The sequence below is a fragment of the Mustelus asterias genome, chromosome 5 (assembly GCF_964213995.1).
Source record: "Mustelus asterias chromosome 5, sMusAst1.hap1.1, whole genome shotgun sequence".
Classification (NCBI taxonomy): Eukaryota; Metazoa; Chordata; class Chondrichthyes; order Carcharhiniformes; family Triakidae; genus Mustelus; species Mustelus asterias.
Genome location: NC_135805.1, coordinates 148,631,359 through 148,646,358, shown reverse-complemented (window position 1 = coordinate 148,646,358; position 15,000 = coordinate 148,631,359). Strand labels below are relative to the sequence as shown.

General features: G+C 48.3%; 1 protein-coding gene across 3 annotated transcripts in view; it reads left to right on the top strand.

The window, feature by feature from the left end:
- The first annotated feature begins 73 nt into the window (after positions 1–73).
- LOC144493880 (scavenger receptor cysteine-rich domain-containing protein DMBT1-like) overlaps positions 74–15,000 on the top strand; it is a 65,218-nt gene continuing 50,291 nt past the window's right edge. For 2 of the 3 annotated variants that reach the window (XM_078213461.1, XM_078213459.1), the window contains exons 1-4: positions 74–341; positions 7,164–7,323; positions 9,995–10,103; positions 14,504–14,539. In XM_078213461.1, the coding sequence (XP_078069587.1) occupies positions 7,273–7,323; positions 9,995–10,103; positions 14,504–14,539 (196 nt within the window). In that variant the 5' untranslated portion in view covers positions 74–341; positions 7,164–7,272. The remainder of the gene's footprint in view (positions 342–7,163; positions 7,324–9,994; positions 10,104–14,503; positions 14,540–15,000) is intronic. The other variant, XM_078213460.1, reaches the window with a different exon arrangement.

The window sequence follows — 15,000 nt, the reverse complement described above, 5'->3', positions numbered from 1 at the left end:
TGAGGTCAGTAATGTGTGTGTGTAACTCCCACCCCCTGTACTTTACCAAGGTTCGGAGTGCCCAGATCAAACTCATGACATTTCTGTGTTGAAACAGCAACGGTTTGATCTGTTCCTGGGAACTGGCTATTTCACAACTGGGGGCTCACTCATTCTCAGCAGTTTGCTACACAAGAAAAGGGCTAGTGGGTGACCAGGCGCTGGCTGTATCAGGCTGGAACTGGGAATGTGGCTCTGAATAATGTGACCGTCTGCCCACAGAGAAGTTAACCGTGGCCCACAGATCCATAGTTGAACCAGTGAGTCTCACAGCTTCCTGCTTCTGAGGCAGCTTCAGCCAGGTTAGTGTGGATTCCATATAGATCATACTGGAGAATGATGGAAGCTGTCTTTTCCCAACAGAGGGGTTGGGAAGCTTTGTTGAGTCTGTCTAAGATTGTGTGGATTTGCTCGAGAGAGAGAGAGCTAGAGAGAGAGAGAGAAAAAGACAGAGTCAGTTTGTGTGTCTCTGTATGTGTGAGAGACAGGGTAGATTGATAGACAGATAGACAGACAGATACATAGACAGACAGGCAGACAGATAGATAGACAGTCAGACAGACAGACAGATATATAGACAGACAGACAGACAGATAGATGGATGGATGGATGGATGGATGGATGGATGGATAGATAGATAGATAGATAGATAGATAGATAGATAGATAGATAGATAGATAGATAGATAGATAGATAGATAGATAGATAGATAGATAGATAGATAGATAGATAGATTCTGCTTGTATGAGATAATGTAGAGAAATAGATAGATATAAATAGGTAGGGAGGAGAAATGGATAAACAGAGGGAGAGAGATAATCTGTGTGTTTGAGAGAGCAAGACAGAGAGAGGGAGAGGGAGAGTTGGAAGGGAAGGGAGAATAGGATTGTATGTTTGCATGACAGAGAATAAGGGAGAGGGATAGAGGTTGAGATGGATAGAAATCATACTGGGGTGTGTGAGAGAGATAGAGGCACATACAGAGAGAATCTGAATGTGTTGTGAGTCTGAGAGAGAGAGAGTGAATCGTTTTTTGTGTGTGTGATTACATATTTATAGAGAAAGAAAGATTCATTTTCCATAATGTGTATGTGTGAGAGTGTTTGTTCCAGGTAGCATAAAATGTACCGATTGTAGGAACTAAATTTAATTATTCGGTTAGGTCCCAGCTGGGGCAAACTATCTCGATCTATTTGGTCAGTTAGGATTTGTGCTTAATTGTTTACTCCTGTTTACTGATTATGGGTTGAAAGAAGCGAGGGAATGGCTAGAATGTTTTAACTTCTTGGAAAGTCCCCGTAGTTCTGTGTGTAAATGGATCTAGGATGGCACAGTGATTAGCACTGCTGCCTCACAGCACCAGGGACCCGGGTTCGATTCCTGTCTGTGCGGAGTTTGCATGTTGTCTGTGTGGGTTTCCTCCGAGTGCTCTGGTTTCCTCCCACAGTCCGAAAGACGTGCTGGTCAGGTGCATTGGCCGAGCCAAATTCTCCCTCAGTGTACCCGAGCAGGCACCGGCGTGCGGCGACTCGGGGATTTTCACAGTAACTTCATTGCAGTGTTAATGTAAGCCTACTTGTGAACTAATAAATAGAGTTAAACTTAACATGGGGATTTGAGCAAGGCTTTGCTGTTTATATATTCAACGTTCGTCCAAGTTAAAGCAATGTGGTTAAATCCACATGAATGTTTTTGCAAAGACGGGGTTAAAAGATCACCTTTGATTTGCTCTGCCTCTCGTTGAACAGAGTTTGAGTTCAGGTACTGTTGACCTAACCTGTGACTCTCCAAGGCCCAGATCGAAGAGAGACTGACTAATAGTCTGAAAAATCATGTTGATTTTGAATTTGCAAAAAAGATAGTCGGGTGGGTTGGACTGGACAAGGTCAATGCTCTTGAAGTGGATGGTGTTACGCTGGAACATAATCTCTGTGCACCTCTTTCTCCCTCCTGCTCTTATCAACACGGTTCTCTTTTTCTGGTATTTGTTGAATTAAGACAACCCTTAAGGAGACTATTTGCCTCAACTTCTCATTGTGGTGCTGAAGGCCACATTCTACCCTCTCGGGTACGAAGGTTAGGTGGATTGGTGGGATAAATACATGGGGTTATGAGGATAGAGTGGGGGGGGGGGGCGGTGGGCCTCGGTAAGATGCTCTCATAGAATAGAATCCCTGCAGTGCAGAAGGAGGCCATTCAGCCCATCGAGTCCGCACCAAATACAATCCCACCCAGGCCCTAGCCTCATAGCCCTACTTATTTACCCTGCTAGTCCCCCTGACACTAAGGGGCAATTTAACATGGCCAATCCACCTAATCCACACATCTTTGGACACTAAGGGCAATTTAGCATGGCCAATCCACCTAACCTGCACATCTTTAGACACTAAGGAGCAATTTACCATGGCCAATCCACCTAACCCACACATCTTTGGATACTAGGGGCAATTTACCATGGCCAATCCACCTAACCTATACATCTTTGGACAGTAACGGGCAATTTACCATGGCCAATCCACCTAACCCGCACATCATTGGACTGTGGGAGGAAACCGGAGCACCCGGAGGAAACCCACGCAGACACAGGGAGAATGTGCAAACTCCGCCCAGACAGTGACCCAAACTGGGAATCCAACCCGGGTCGCTGGCACTGTGAGGCAGCAGTGCTAACCACTGTGCCACTGTTGGAGAGTCAGTGCAGACCTAGTGGGCCTCCTTCTGTACTGTCGAGATTCAATGATCCTATGAGAGGTTGACACGAATGCCGCAATGCGTCACATGACGATACCATGGGATCCTGCATCCCTCCTCCTGCTTGTAGCTCCAGTAACCCAGGAGATCTGACATCATGTGATAGCGACCTCCCCTCCCCTCACCCCCTCCGGTGCCCTCTTCCCACATCCAACGCAGCCTCCTCTGCAGATCTGTGCCTCCCGGCTCGGGGTTCTGGGAGCACGAGAAGGCCATTCAGCCCAGTGGCAGCCGTGTGCACCACTATCCCCCTCCCCATAAACCTAACTTCCTCCCCCCTTCACTGAGCCCCTCCCCCTGACTGCTATCCGGGGGAGAGAATTCCACCGGATCGTCACCCTTTGAGAGGAACTCGATTCTCCCCATCTCCACCATCAATGGAGGACCCCTATTCTTAAACTGTGCCCCCCACGCCTCGCCCTTTCTTCTAATCTCCCCCACAAATGGCAATGTACAAGTGGGTTCGAATCCCACAGCAGTTGGTGAAATTCGAACGCAATAAAAATCTAGAATTAAGAATCTACTGATGACCATGAAACCACTGTCGGAAAAACCCATCTGGTTCATTAATGTCCTTTCGGGAAGGAAATCTGTTGTCCTTACCTGGTCTGGCCTACATGTGACTCCAGAGCCACAGCAATGTGGTTGACCCTCAACTGCCCTCAGGGATGGTCAATAAATGCTGGCCCAGCCAGCGACGCCCACATCCCGTCAAAAAAGCTCCCAGTATTAACCCTTTCACATCCTCTCTGGATCTCATGAGTGCCGATAAGATCATCTCTCTCTTCGAAACTCCAACGCATGTAGGCCCCATCTGGACAACCGTTCCTTGATGGTACAGAATCATAGAATAGAATCATTGAATCCCACAGTGCAGAAGGAGGCCATTTGGCCCACTGAGTCTGCACCGACCACAATCCCACCCAGGCCCAATCCCCATAACCCGATGCATTTACTCTAGCTAGTCCCTCTGACACTAAGGGGCAATTTAGCATGGCCAATGCACCTAACCCACACACCTTTGGAATGTGGGAGGAAACCGGAGCACCCGGAGGAAACCCACGCAGACATGGGGAGAACATGCAGACTCCACACAGACAGTGAACCAAGCCAGGAATCGAACCCGGGCCCCTGGCGCTGTGAGGCAGCAGTGCTAACCACTGTGCTACCGTGCCGCCCATGATCCAACAACAACCCTCTCTCCCTCCATTTGCCCCATAGAAGGGATCTTAGCCCTTCATCTCGAATAAATAGGGGCGGCACGGTGGCACAGTGGTTAGCACTGCTGCCTCACAGCGCCAGGGGCCCGGTTCAATTCTGGCCTCAGGTCACTGTCTGTGCGGGATCTGCACGTTCTCGCCGTGTCTGCGTGGGTTTCCTCCAGGTGCTCCGGTTTCCTCTCACAGTCCAAAGATGTGCAGCTTAGGTTAATTGGCCATTCTAAATTGCCCTTAGTGTCAGGGGGATTCGCAGGGTAAATGTGTGGGGCTATGGAAATAGGGCCTGGGTGGGATTGTGGTCGGTGCAAACTCGATGGGCCGAATGGCCTCCTTCTGCACTGCAGGGATTCTATGATTCTATGAAACTGCAGAAATGCTGACATTTCTCTGCCCCGGATTTCATCTTTTAGGCTTCTCTTGTAATTGGAGGATCAATTTTGGTCTGTCCATGGGATTCTAAGCTTTGATACACGTTTCAAACATACACGATATCTTAACAAACATGGGTAACACCGAGGTCACACAGCATTAATGGTGGAATCAGAAATACCTGACAAAATATTTCACATCAAGTAACTTCTTAAAGATCAGAGTAGGCATTTGTTTAGTTTATTTACAGGTGTCACAAGTAGGCTTACATTAACACTGCAACAAAGTTACTGTGAGAATCCCCTCGGCGCCACACTCTCGTGCCTGTTCATCAATACAGAATGTTACTCACAGCAACTAGATTAGAACAAACTAGATTGGGAATTGAAGTGGATGGTGTCACACTGGAATAATTAGGTCACAGAATCCATCAAATCCCGACAGTGCAAAAAGAGGTCATTCAGCCCATTGGGTCTACACCCTCTTCGTACACGAAGGGGCAATTTAGCATGGCCAATCCCCCTAACCTGCACATCTTTGGGACACGAAGGGGCAATTTAGCATGGCTAATCCCCCTAACCCGCACATCTCTGGGACACTAAGGGGCAATTTAGCATGGCCAATCCCCCTAACCTGCACATCTTTGGACACTAAGGGGCAATTTAGCATGGCCAATCCCCCTAACCTGCACATCTTTGGACAGTAAGGGGCAATTTAGCATGGCCAATCCCCCTAACCTGCACATCTTTGGACACTAAGGGGCAATTTAGCATGGCCAATCCACCTAACCTGCACATCTTAGGGTACTAAGGGGCAATTTAGCATGGCCAATCGCCCTAACCTGCACATCTTTGGACACTAAGGGGAAATTTAGCATGGCCAATCCACCTAACCCGCAGATCTTTGGACACTAAGGCCAATTTAGCATGGCCAATTCACCTAACCTACACATCTTTGGACACTAAGGGGCAATTTAGCATGGTCAATCCACCTAACCTGCACATCTTTGGACATTTGAAGTCCTGGTTGGGTCTACCTACGGTTTCAGACCCACAGCAGTGGGGCTTTTGAATGGATTACCTCAAATGAAGTTGATCTTTCTCTACCCACTAGCTGTGAATGTAACACTACATTGTGCACCCTCCCCTCTCCTTCTCCTCTACGTACTCTGTGTATGGCAGTGGATTTTGATTGGACTAGTTTTGTAAGACCAGTTGTACGAAATATGTTCTCCTGGGGAGGAGTGGGGGAGGAGGCAGGAGAGGAGGGAGGGGGAAGGGGCAGGAGAGGGGGGAGGGGGAAGAGCAGGCATCACTGCGGTCGATCAATATCTAACATTGCCCGTCAGGCCTTCAGCTAGAGCATTGTGGGTAATCTTGGCCATCTTCCCTAGCTTCGCGTCACGGCCAACGTTTCACGAAATTTTATTGGCTGGTGCATTTTGAAGGGGATTGGGCGTATTCATGAAGGGAAGCCCTCGGCAAGGATTCGGGGAAAGATAGGAAGAGCAAGAGATACACAGGATCTTTGGCAAAGAGGCGCACAGCGGTCGATTGGCAATCCAATATCACCTAGAATTCCACGGGAGCTATTGCTATGAAACTCAACCAGTAGATTTTTACATTTCTTGGCCTGGACCGATTGTTTATTGAGAAGTGAGCGAACTGAACACTGGTAAGAGTATTATGTAAATAGTGATAGATTGGGAAATGTTGATGTCGAGAGGATACTTGTACCCCAGTCAATGAAAGCAGGCATGCAGGTACAGCAAGCAGCTCGGAAGGCAAATGATCTGTTGGCCTTCAATGCAAGAGGCTTGCGTACAGGAGCAAAGGTGTCTTACTGCAGCTGTATAGGGTCTTGGTGAGACCACATTTGGAGTATTGTGTGCAGTTTTGGTCTCCTTATCTAAGGAATATACTGGAACGCGCTGCCAGAGGAGGTGGTGGAAGTAGGCACATTAGCAACATTGAAGAGGCGTCTGTTTGGGTCCATGAATAGGGAGGGAATAGAGGGATACGGACTGAGTAAGGGCAGAATGTTTTTTTTACTTTTGATAGGGCACCATGATTGCCACGGGCTTGGAGGGCCGAAGGGCCTATTCCTGTGCTGTACTTGTCTTTGTTCTTTGAAAGGATATGCTTGCCATAGAGGGAGTGAAGTGAAGGTTCACCAATCTGATTCCTGGAATGGCAGGATTGTCATGTAAGGAAAGATTGGGTCAACAGGGCCCGTATTCACTGGAATGTAGAAGAATGAGAGGGGGTCACATTAAAACAGATAAAACTCTGACAGGGCCGGATAGACTGGATGCAGGGATCTGGTTTCCTCTGGTTGGAGGGTTGAGAACAAGCGGTCACAGTCTCAGGATACAGGGAGGCCTTTTAGGAGATTTTTCTTCACTCAGATGGTGGTGAACCTGTGGAATTCTCCACCACAGAAAGCTGTTGAGGCCACTGAATATATGAAAGGTGGAAACAGATAGATTTTGAGCCTATGAAGGTATCGGGGGTGTGGGGAGAATGCGGGAGTGTGGTGTGAAGATAGAGGATCAGCCTTAAATGGTGGAGCAAGCTCGAAGGGCTGCATGGCCTGTGCCTGTTCCTGTATTCTGGATTTTGACCAAGAAAATTTCTTGGATGTGACTGTGTACTGGGAAGCCGGGTGATTTGACCCTGAGCCCTTACGGGTGCCCATAGCAATGACGGTTTGCTGAGATTGATTTGAAGCTGTCAGGTAAACATGTCAAAGTGCATCTCAGCATTTGTCCACATTGTCCTTCAGGACTCCATGTGACACTGGACTCACTCACTGCCCTGGACATTCACAGAGTAACAGAGCCACGTAACATGTCCCACTCGATCGATGGCGCCCGTGTTGACTCTTTGAAGCAATGATCATGTTTGTCCTTTCCCCAGAACCCTCTGGACAAAACATCCTTCAGGTATTTATTCCGCTTTTTAAAAATTAATTTGTGGGACCTGGGCCTCGCTGGCTGGGCCCAGCATTCATTGCCCGTCCCTAGTTGCCCTTGAGAAGGTGGTGGTGAGCTGCCATCTTGAATCGCTGCAGTCCGTGTTGGGTTGACCCACAATGCCGTTAGGGAGGGAATTCCAGGATTTTGACCCAGCGACTGTGAAGGAACGGCGATATATTTCCAAGTCAGGATGGTGAGTGGCTCGGAGGGGAACTTGCAGGTGGTGGTGTTCCCATTTATCTGCTGCCCTTGTCCTTCTAGATGGAAGTGGTCGTGGGTTTGGAAGGCGCTGTCTCAGGATCATTAGTGAATTGTTGCAGTGCATCTTGTAGATGGTACACACTGCTGCTACTGAGCGTCGGTGATGGAGGGAGTGAATGTTTGTGGATGTGGTGCCAATCAAGCGGGGCTGCTTTATCCTGGATGGTGTCGAGCTTCTCGAGTGTTGTTGGGAGCCGCACTCATCCAGGCAGGTGGAGAGTATTCCATCACACTCCTGACTTGTGTCCATGTAGATGGTGGACAGGCCTTGGGGAGTCAGGAGGTGAGTTGTTCTCCACAGGATTCCCAGCCTCTGTCCTGCTCTTGTAGCCACTGTGTTTATGAGTCCGGTTGAGTTTCTGGTCAATGGTATCCCTAAGGATGGGGATAGTGGGGGATTCAGCGACGGTAACACGATTGACTGTTCCTTGATAGTTCTGAGTGAATCTCCTTCCATCACACTTCCAGGCAGTGTGTACTCCTGATCCCAGCAACTCGCTGCCAATCATATCAGATCTGTTGCTGGAGAACGGGGAGAGGCTACCGAAACTTCCCGCCCTGCACTCATCAGGAAATTACCATCAACGAACCAACGACGATATGCACTACCTGAGACTCAAGAACAGCATCGTCCCTGCTGCCTTCAGACTTTTCAATAGACCAACCTCACATGAAGTTGATCTTTCTCTACACCCGAGCTATGACTGTAACACTACATTCTGCACTCTCTCCTTTCCTGGTGTCATGTGCCAGCACAGGCTTGGTGGGCCGAAGGGCCTGTTCCTGTTGTGTCATGCCACACAGTGTGTTTTTAACCCTTATACGGTGGACAATGACTTCTGATTTGGCTATGTTTGTGACAACATTTACATCTTCCTTGGGACTGCACGGGCGGCACGGTAGCACAGTGGTTAGCACTGCTGCTTCACAGCTCCAGGGACCTGGGTTCGATTCCTGGCTTGGGTCACTGTCTGTGTGGAGTTTGCACATTCTCCTCGTGTCTGTGTGGGTTTCCTCCAGGTGCTCCGGTTTCCTCCCACAGTCCAAAGATGTGCGGGTTAGGTTGATTGGCCATGCTAAAAAAAAATTGCCCTTAGTGTCCTGATTTGCGTAGGTTAGAAGGATTAGTGGGTAAAATATGTAGGGATATGGGGGTAGGACCTGGGTGGGATTGTGATAGGTGCAGACTCGATGGGCCGAATGGCCTCTTTCTGTACTGTAGCGATTCTATGATTCTCTGACTGCGTGAGGCTTGTATTCCTCTACTCCTTCAGATTACTACAGATGTCCCCCTCAATGCCATGATGACGTGTGATGGGTGATTATTTACAGCCACTTGTTCGACTCACATCTCTGGCACTTTACATTGAGAGCAGTTGCATTTTCAGGTGTAGATCTCTTGCTGCCTTGTATCCTGTGGTATATTCATCGTATTCATTGGTCGGGGTACAAATTGACATGCCATGTTGTAGCTGTATAAAATTTTAGTCAGGCCACATTTGTAATATTGCGCACAGTTCTGGTCGCCACACTACCAGAAGGATGTGGAAGCTTTGGCGAGAGTACAGAAAGGGTTTACGGGATGTGGCCGGGTTTGGAGGACATTAGCTCTGAGGAAAGATTGGGCAAACTTGGTTTGTTGTCACTTGAACGTCGGAGGCTGAGGGGCGAGCTGATGGAAGTTTAGAAAATTATGAGAGACTTTGTTAGGATGGATAGTCGGAGTCTTTTTCCCAGGGTAGAAATGTCAATTACTAGGGGACATAGGTTTAAGGTAAAAGGGGGAAAGTTTAAGGGAGATGTGAGAGGCAGGTTTTTTTACACAGGGGGTGGCAAGCTCTGGGAATGAGCTGCCAGAGGAGCTGGTAGAAGCAGATACAATAGCAATGTTTAAGAGGCAGATTGACAGATACATGAATAGACAGGGAATAGAGGGATACGGACAAAAAGGTCTTTAGTTTAGGAAGGAGCCATGTGTCAATGCAGGCTTGGTGGGCCGAAGGGCCTGTTCCTGTGCTGTTACTATTCCTGGTTCAATGATCTTTGTACCTTAGCCACATTTCCCATCAGTCTTTAGTGAATCTGCAACTTGGCCAATTTTCCAATGGGGGGCGTTCAAGGACTGAGATATGAAAAGAAATTTCTTCACTCAAAGGGGTGGCGACTCTTTGGAATTCTCTGCCCAGAAGGTTGTGGACACAGCACTGTTGAATAGTCCACAGGATGGACAGATGGGGGGAATTAAGAGATATGGAGAAGCGGGCGGGAGAATGGAGATGGATCCCCAGGTCACCCCCATCCCTTTGAACCGTGCAGTTGGCTCGATGGGTCGAATGGCCCACTCTCACTCCTAATCTCTTGTGTCTTTGCGTTTCAGGTCGGGACAGGCCAGTGGAAGGTCGGGGGACTTCACGGTTCATCCAGCCCTTTCCAGTGTACAGCAGGTGGTCAGCGCAGGATGATGTTGTTGCTTTTCTTAGCGTTTGGTGAGTACTGCCGTTTGTGCTATCTTTCGAGGCGGCTGCGAGGTTCCTTTAGTCCTTGACAGAGTTTCCCAGCGACGGGGACATGACCCTGTAACTCGCGATGGAGATGAGGAGAATTATTTTTACACAGAGGGTGGTGAATCTTGCGGATTCTTTATCCCAGAGGGATGTGGGAGCTCAGTCACTGAGTCTGTTTAAAGCAGAGATTGATAGATTCCTGATTAATAATAATGTAAAGGGGTTATGGGGAGAGTGTGAGTGTAAAGGTTATTGGAGTGTCCAATCAGCCAATGACAGTATTGAATGAGGGAGCAGGCTTGAGGGGCTGAATGGTCTACCAGTGTTCCAATGTTTATAACAAGCATTGGCGCAAGCAAGGCTTGACCCCTGATGGCTCTGAGCCGGAACAAAGAGGGGCCAAGAATAGGATAGAGGGGTTGGAAAGAGAAATATGTGGAGGCCAGAAGGAGGCCATTCGGCCCACCATGTCTACACCGACTCTCCAACAGAGCATCTTATCCAGGTCCTGTCCCAGTAACCCTTATTTACCTCATTAATCTCCCTAACCTGCACATCTTTGGACACTAAGGGGTAATTTAGCATGGCCAATCCACCTAACCTGCACATCTTTGGACACTAAGGAGCAATTTAGCATAGTCAATCCATCTAAAAAACATATCTTTGGACACTAAGGAGCAATTTAGCAAGACCAGTCCACCTAACCTGTACATCTTTGGACACTAAGGGGCAATTTAGCATGGCCAATCCACCTAACCTGTGCATCTTTGGAGTTTGGGAGGAAACCGGAGCACCCGGAGGAAACCCACGCAGATACAGGGAGAATGTGCAAACTCCACACAGTCACCCGAGGCCGGAATTGGACCCTCATCCCTGAGATAGCAGTGCTAACCACTATGCCACTGTGCTCATCTATATACAAGGATATAGTTACCATGGAGGGAGTGGTGCAAAGGTTGGCCAGACCAATTGTTGAAGTAGTAACTTTTCCTGCTTCCTGACTGTGATAGATAGACTCAAACAAAATTCGTTCCGACAATCCAACTATTTATTTATGACAGACTGCATGCAGTTTTGGCTGAAACTTGCTAATTCCTCCCCAAGTCTGCAATTACACAGAGAATCAGTTCAGTATTTATACATAATCATGATCAGTTTTCGTGACCAGAGCATATTCAGGAATTCGATTAGTAATAGAATCATAAGCAATATCATTAATCATGTTTTAACTTGCTGACCTTCTAGAACTCTTTGTCTCATTATTCATACCCTTATCTTGTCCTTTGATGGAACAGAAGAAGGTCGGTGACTCCTTCCCCCCTGACCTTATCTTGTTTTATTTACTCATACAGCCTTATTAACTCTTACAGGGGTCTGGCATTTTGAAATAGCTTTGGTCAGCCATTCTTTATATTGTAACAAATAGTTGACCAATTTTCCCATCATGCCACTGCTTAGTCCATACAATTCCACACAATGAGAAGGTCCTACAGGGAGGGATTGAGGAAACTGAGCCAGCGTTCTCTCGAGTTTCGAAGAGACAAACTCATTGAGGAATCCAACATCCTTCGAGGGTTTGAGAAGATCGATGGAGGACGAATGTTTTGCTTTGCTGAGTTTGGGGTCAGGGAGATGTGTGGGGGTGTAGAGGGTGGGTGGGTGCTGGGGGGGGTGGGGGAAGAGGGGTTGGGAGTGATGTGGAGGGGGAGGAGTCTATTACCAATGGACACAGTCTCTGAATAAGAGCAGTCCGTGTCCAAACCCAGCAAGAGCTGGACAATATCCAGGCTTGGGCTGACAAGTGGCAAGTAACATTCACACCACACAAGTGCAGGCAATGACTATCTCCAACAAGAGAGCATCTAACCATCCCCCCCTTGACATTCAATGGCATTACCATTACCACCGACGCACAGAGGCAGCCGTGTGTACCATCTACAAGATGCACTGCAGCAACTCACCAAGGCTCCTTCGACAGCACCTTCCAAACCCACCACTTCTACCACCTAGAAGGACAAGGGCAGCAGACACATGGGGAACACCACCACCTGCAAACTCCCCCTCCGAGACCGACACACACCATCCTGACTTGGAAATATATCAGCCGTTCCTTCACTGTGGCTGGGGTCAAAATCCTGGAACTCCCTCCCTAACAGCACTGTGGGTGTACCTACACCACACAGGACTGACTGATGTCCAATAACAATCCTGGAACTCCCTCCCTAACAGCACTGTGGGTGCACCTACACCACACGGACTGACTGATGTCCAAAAACAATCCTGGAACTCCCTCCCTAACAGCACTGGGGGTGTATCTACACCACACGGGACTGACTGATGTCCAACAGCAATCCTGGAAATCATAGAAACCCTACAGTGCAGAAGGAGGCCATTTGGCCCATCGAGTCTGCACCAACCACAATCCCACCCAGGCCCTACCCCCACATACTTAACCGCTAATCCCTCTAACCTACGCATCTCAGGACTCTAAGGGGCAATTTTTAACCTGGCCAATCAACCTAACCCACACATCTTTGGACTGTGGGAGGAAACCGGAGCACCCGGAGGAAACCCATGCAGACACGAGGAGAATGTGCAAACTCCACACAGACAGTGACCCGAGCCGGGAATCGAACCCAGGTCCCTGGAGCTGTGAAGCAACAGTGCTAACCACTGTGCTACCGTGCCGCCCCATTCTGGAACCCCCTCCCTAACAGCACTGTGGGTGTACCTACACCACACGGGACTGACTGATGTCCAATAACAATCCTGGAACTCCCTCCCTAACAGCACTGTGGGTGTACCTACACCACAATAAATATGAAATAGCCTTTTCAATTTTTCAGTGGTCTCCCCTTTTCAATGGCTTAGCCAATGACGACCACATCTGTAAATGAATAAGAAAGAAAGATGGCGACTGAGGTGGGGAGAAATTTCTCCGCTCCGAGACGGAGAACATTTGGAATTCTTGGAAGAGCTCACTGTCACTCCTTTGTTCCTTAGTATGTTTAACATACAGAGGGATCTGGGCATTCAGACCCACAGTTCCCTGAAAGTGGCAATGCAGGTGGAGAAGGTAGTCAAGAAGGCATACGGCATGCTTACCTTCACCAGTCGGGGCATTGAGTTTAAAAATTGGCAAGTCATGTTACAGCTTTATAGAACCTTAGTTAGGCTGCACTTGGAATATAGTGTTCAATTCTGGTCGCCACACTACCAGAAGGATGTGGAGGCTTTGGAGAGGGTACAGAAAAGGTTTACCAGGATGTTGCCTGGTCTGGAGGGCATTAGCTATGAGGAGAGGTTGGAGAAACTTGGTTTGTTCTCACTGGAACGACGGAGGTTGAGGGGAGACCTGATAGAAGTCTACAAGATTATGAGAGGCATGGACAGAGTGGATAGTCAGAAGCTTTTTCCCAGGATGGAAGAGTCAATTACTAGGGGGCACAGGTTTAAGGTGTGAGGGGCAAGGTTTAAAGGAGATGTACGAGGCAGATCTTTTACACAGAGAGTAGTGGGTGCCTGGGGAGGTAGTGGAAGCGGATACGGTAGTGACCTTTAAGGGGCACCTTGACAAGTACATGAATAGGATGGGAATAGAGGGATATGGTCCCTGGAAGGGTAGGGGGTTTTAGTTAAGTTCGTGCAGGCTTGGAGGGCTGAAGGACCCGTTCCTGTGCTGTAATTGTCTTTGTTCTTTGTCCTCCATTCATTACAATCATGACTGATCATCCAATTCATCTAAAGCAGCCTAATCCTGCTTTCTCCCCAAAACCTTTGATCCCGTTCGCCCCAAGTGCTGTATCCAGCCGCCTCTTGAATACAGTCAATGTTTTGGCATCAGCTACTTCCTGTGGTAATGAATTCCACAGGCTCACCACTCTTTGGGTGAAGAAATGTCTCCTCATCTCTGTCCTAAATGGTCTACCCATAATCCTCAGACTGTGATCCCTGATTCTGGACCCACCCACCATCGGGAATATCCTCCCTGTATCTACCCTGTCTAGTCCTGTTAGAATTTTATAAGTCTCTCTGTGAGATCATCCCTCATTCATCTGAAGTCCACGAAAACAATCCTAACCTAGTCAATCTCTCCTCCTACATCAGTCCCGCCATCCCCGGAATCAGGCTGGTAAACCTGCCATCCTTACCCAGTCTGGCCTACATGTGACTCCAGACCCCACACACAGAGATCTGGCAGGGATTGGGCAATAAGTGCTTCCCATGGATGAATGAAAAGAATAATATCGGCTGGGTGAGGGAAAATGGCGTGTGGCGGCTCAGCCTATCGGTCGCGGATCGAGCCCCATTTTGTTTTATTTCTCATTCAACTGTCCTGATAACCCAATAATTTTTTTCCTTTTTTTTCTCTCATCCCACAGTTCTGTTTGGTGTGAAAAATGGATTGGCGTCGGAGGGTAAGGAATAAATTCATGCACAGCATGCTTCGAAATGATGCGGAATCACTGAAACGTGTGGAATATCTATGGTCACGTTGGTTGCCCCGCTCCCCAATCCACCTGCCGGGCTCAGAACCAATTGGAGGTGGGGGTGATTAAGGGATACAGGGAGAAGGCGGGGAAGTGGATTAGTGAGTTTCCGATCAGTCCTGATCTTATTAAAATGGCGGAGTAGTCTCGACGGGCTGTATGGCCTCCTCCGGTCTGCCCCAGCTCACTGAAAAAACATTCGACTCAATCCCGCTCCCCTGTCTTAACCCCGCAACCTTGCACATTCTCACATTTCAGATCGCAATCCGATTTCCCCTTTGTGGACACCTTGATCAACCCGGTCTCCACCACACTCTCAGGAAGCACGCTTCAGATTCTAACCGCCCTCTGGGTGAAAAATAAAAACTATCCTCCTTTCTGTCCCATTA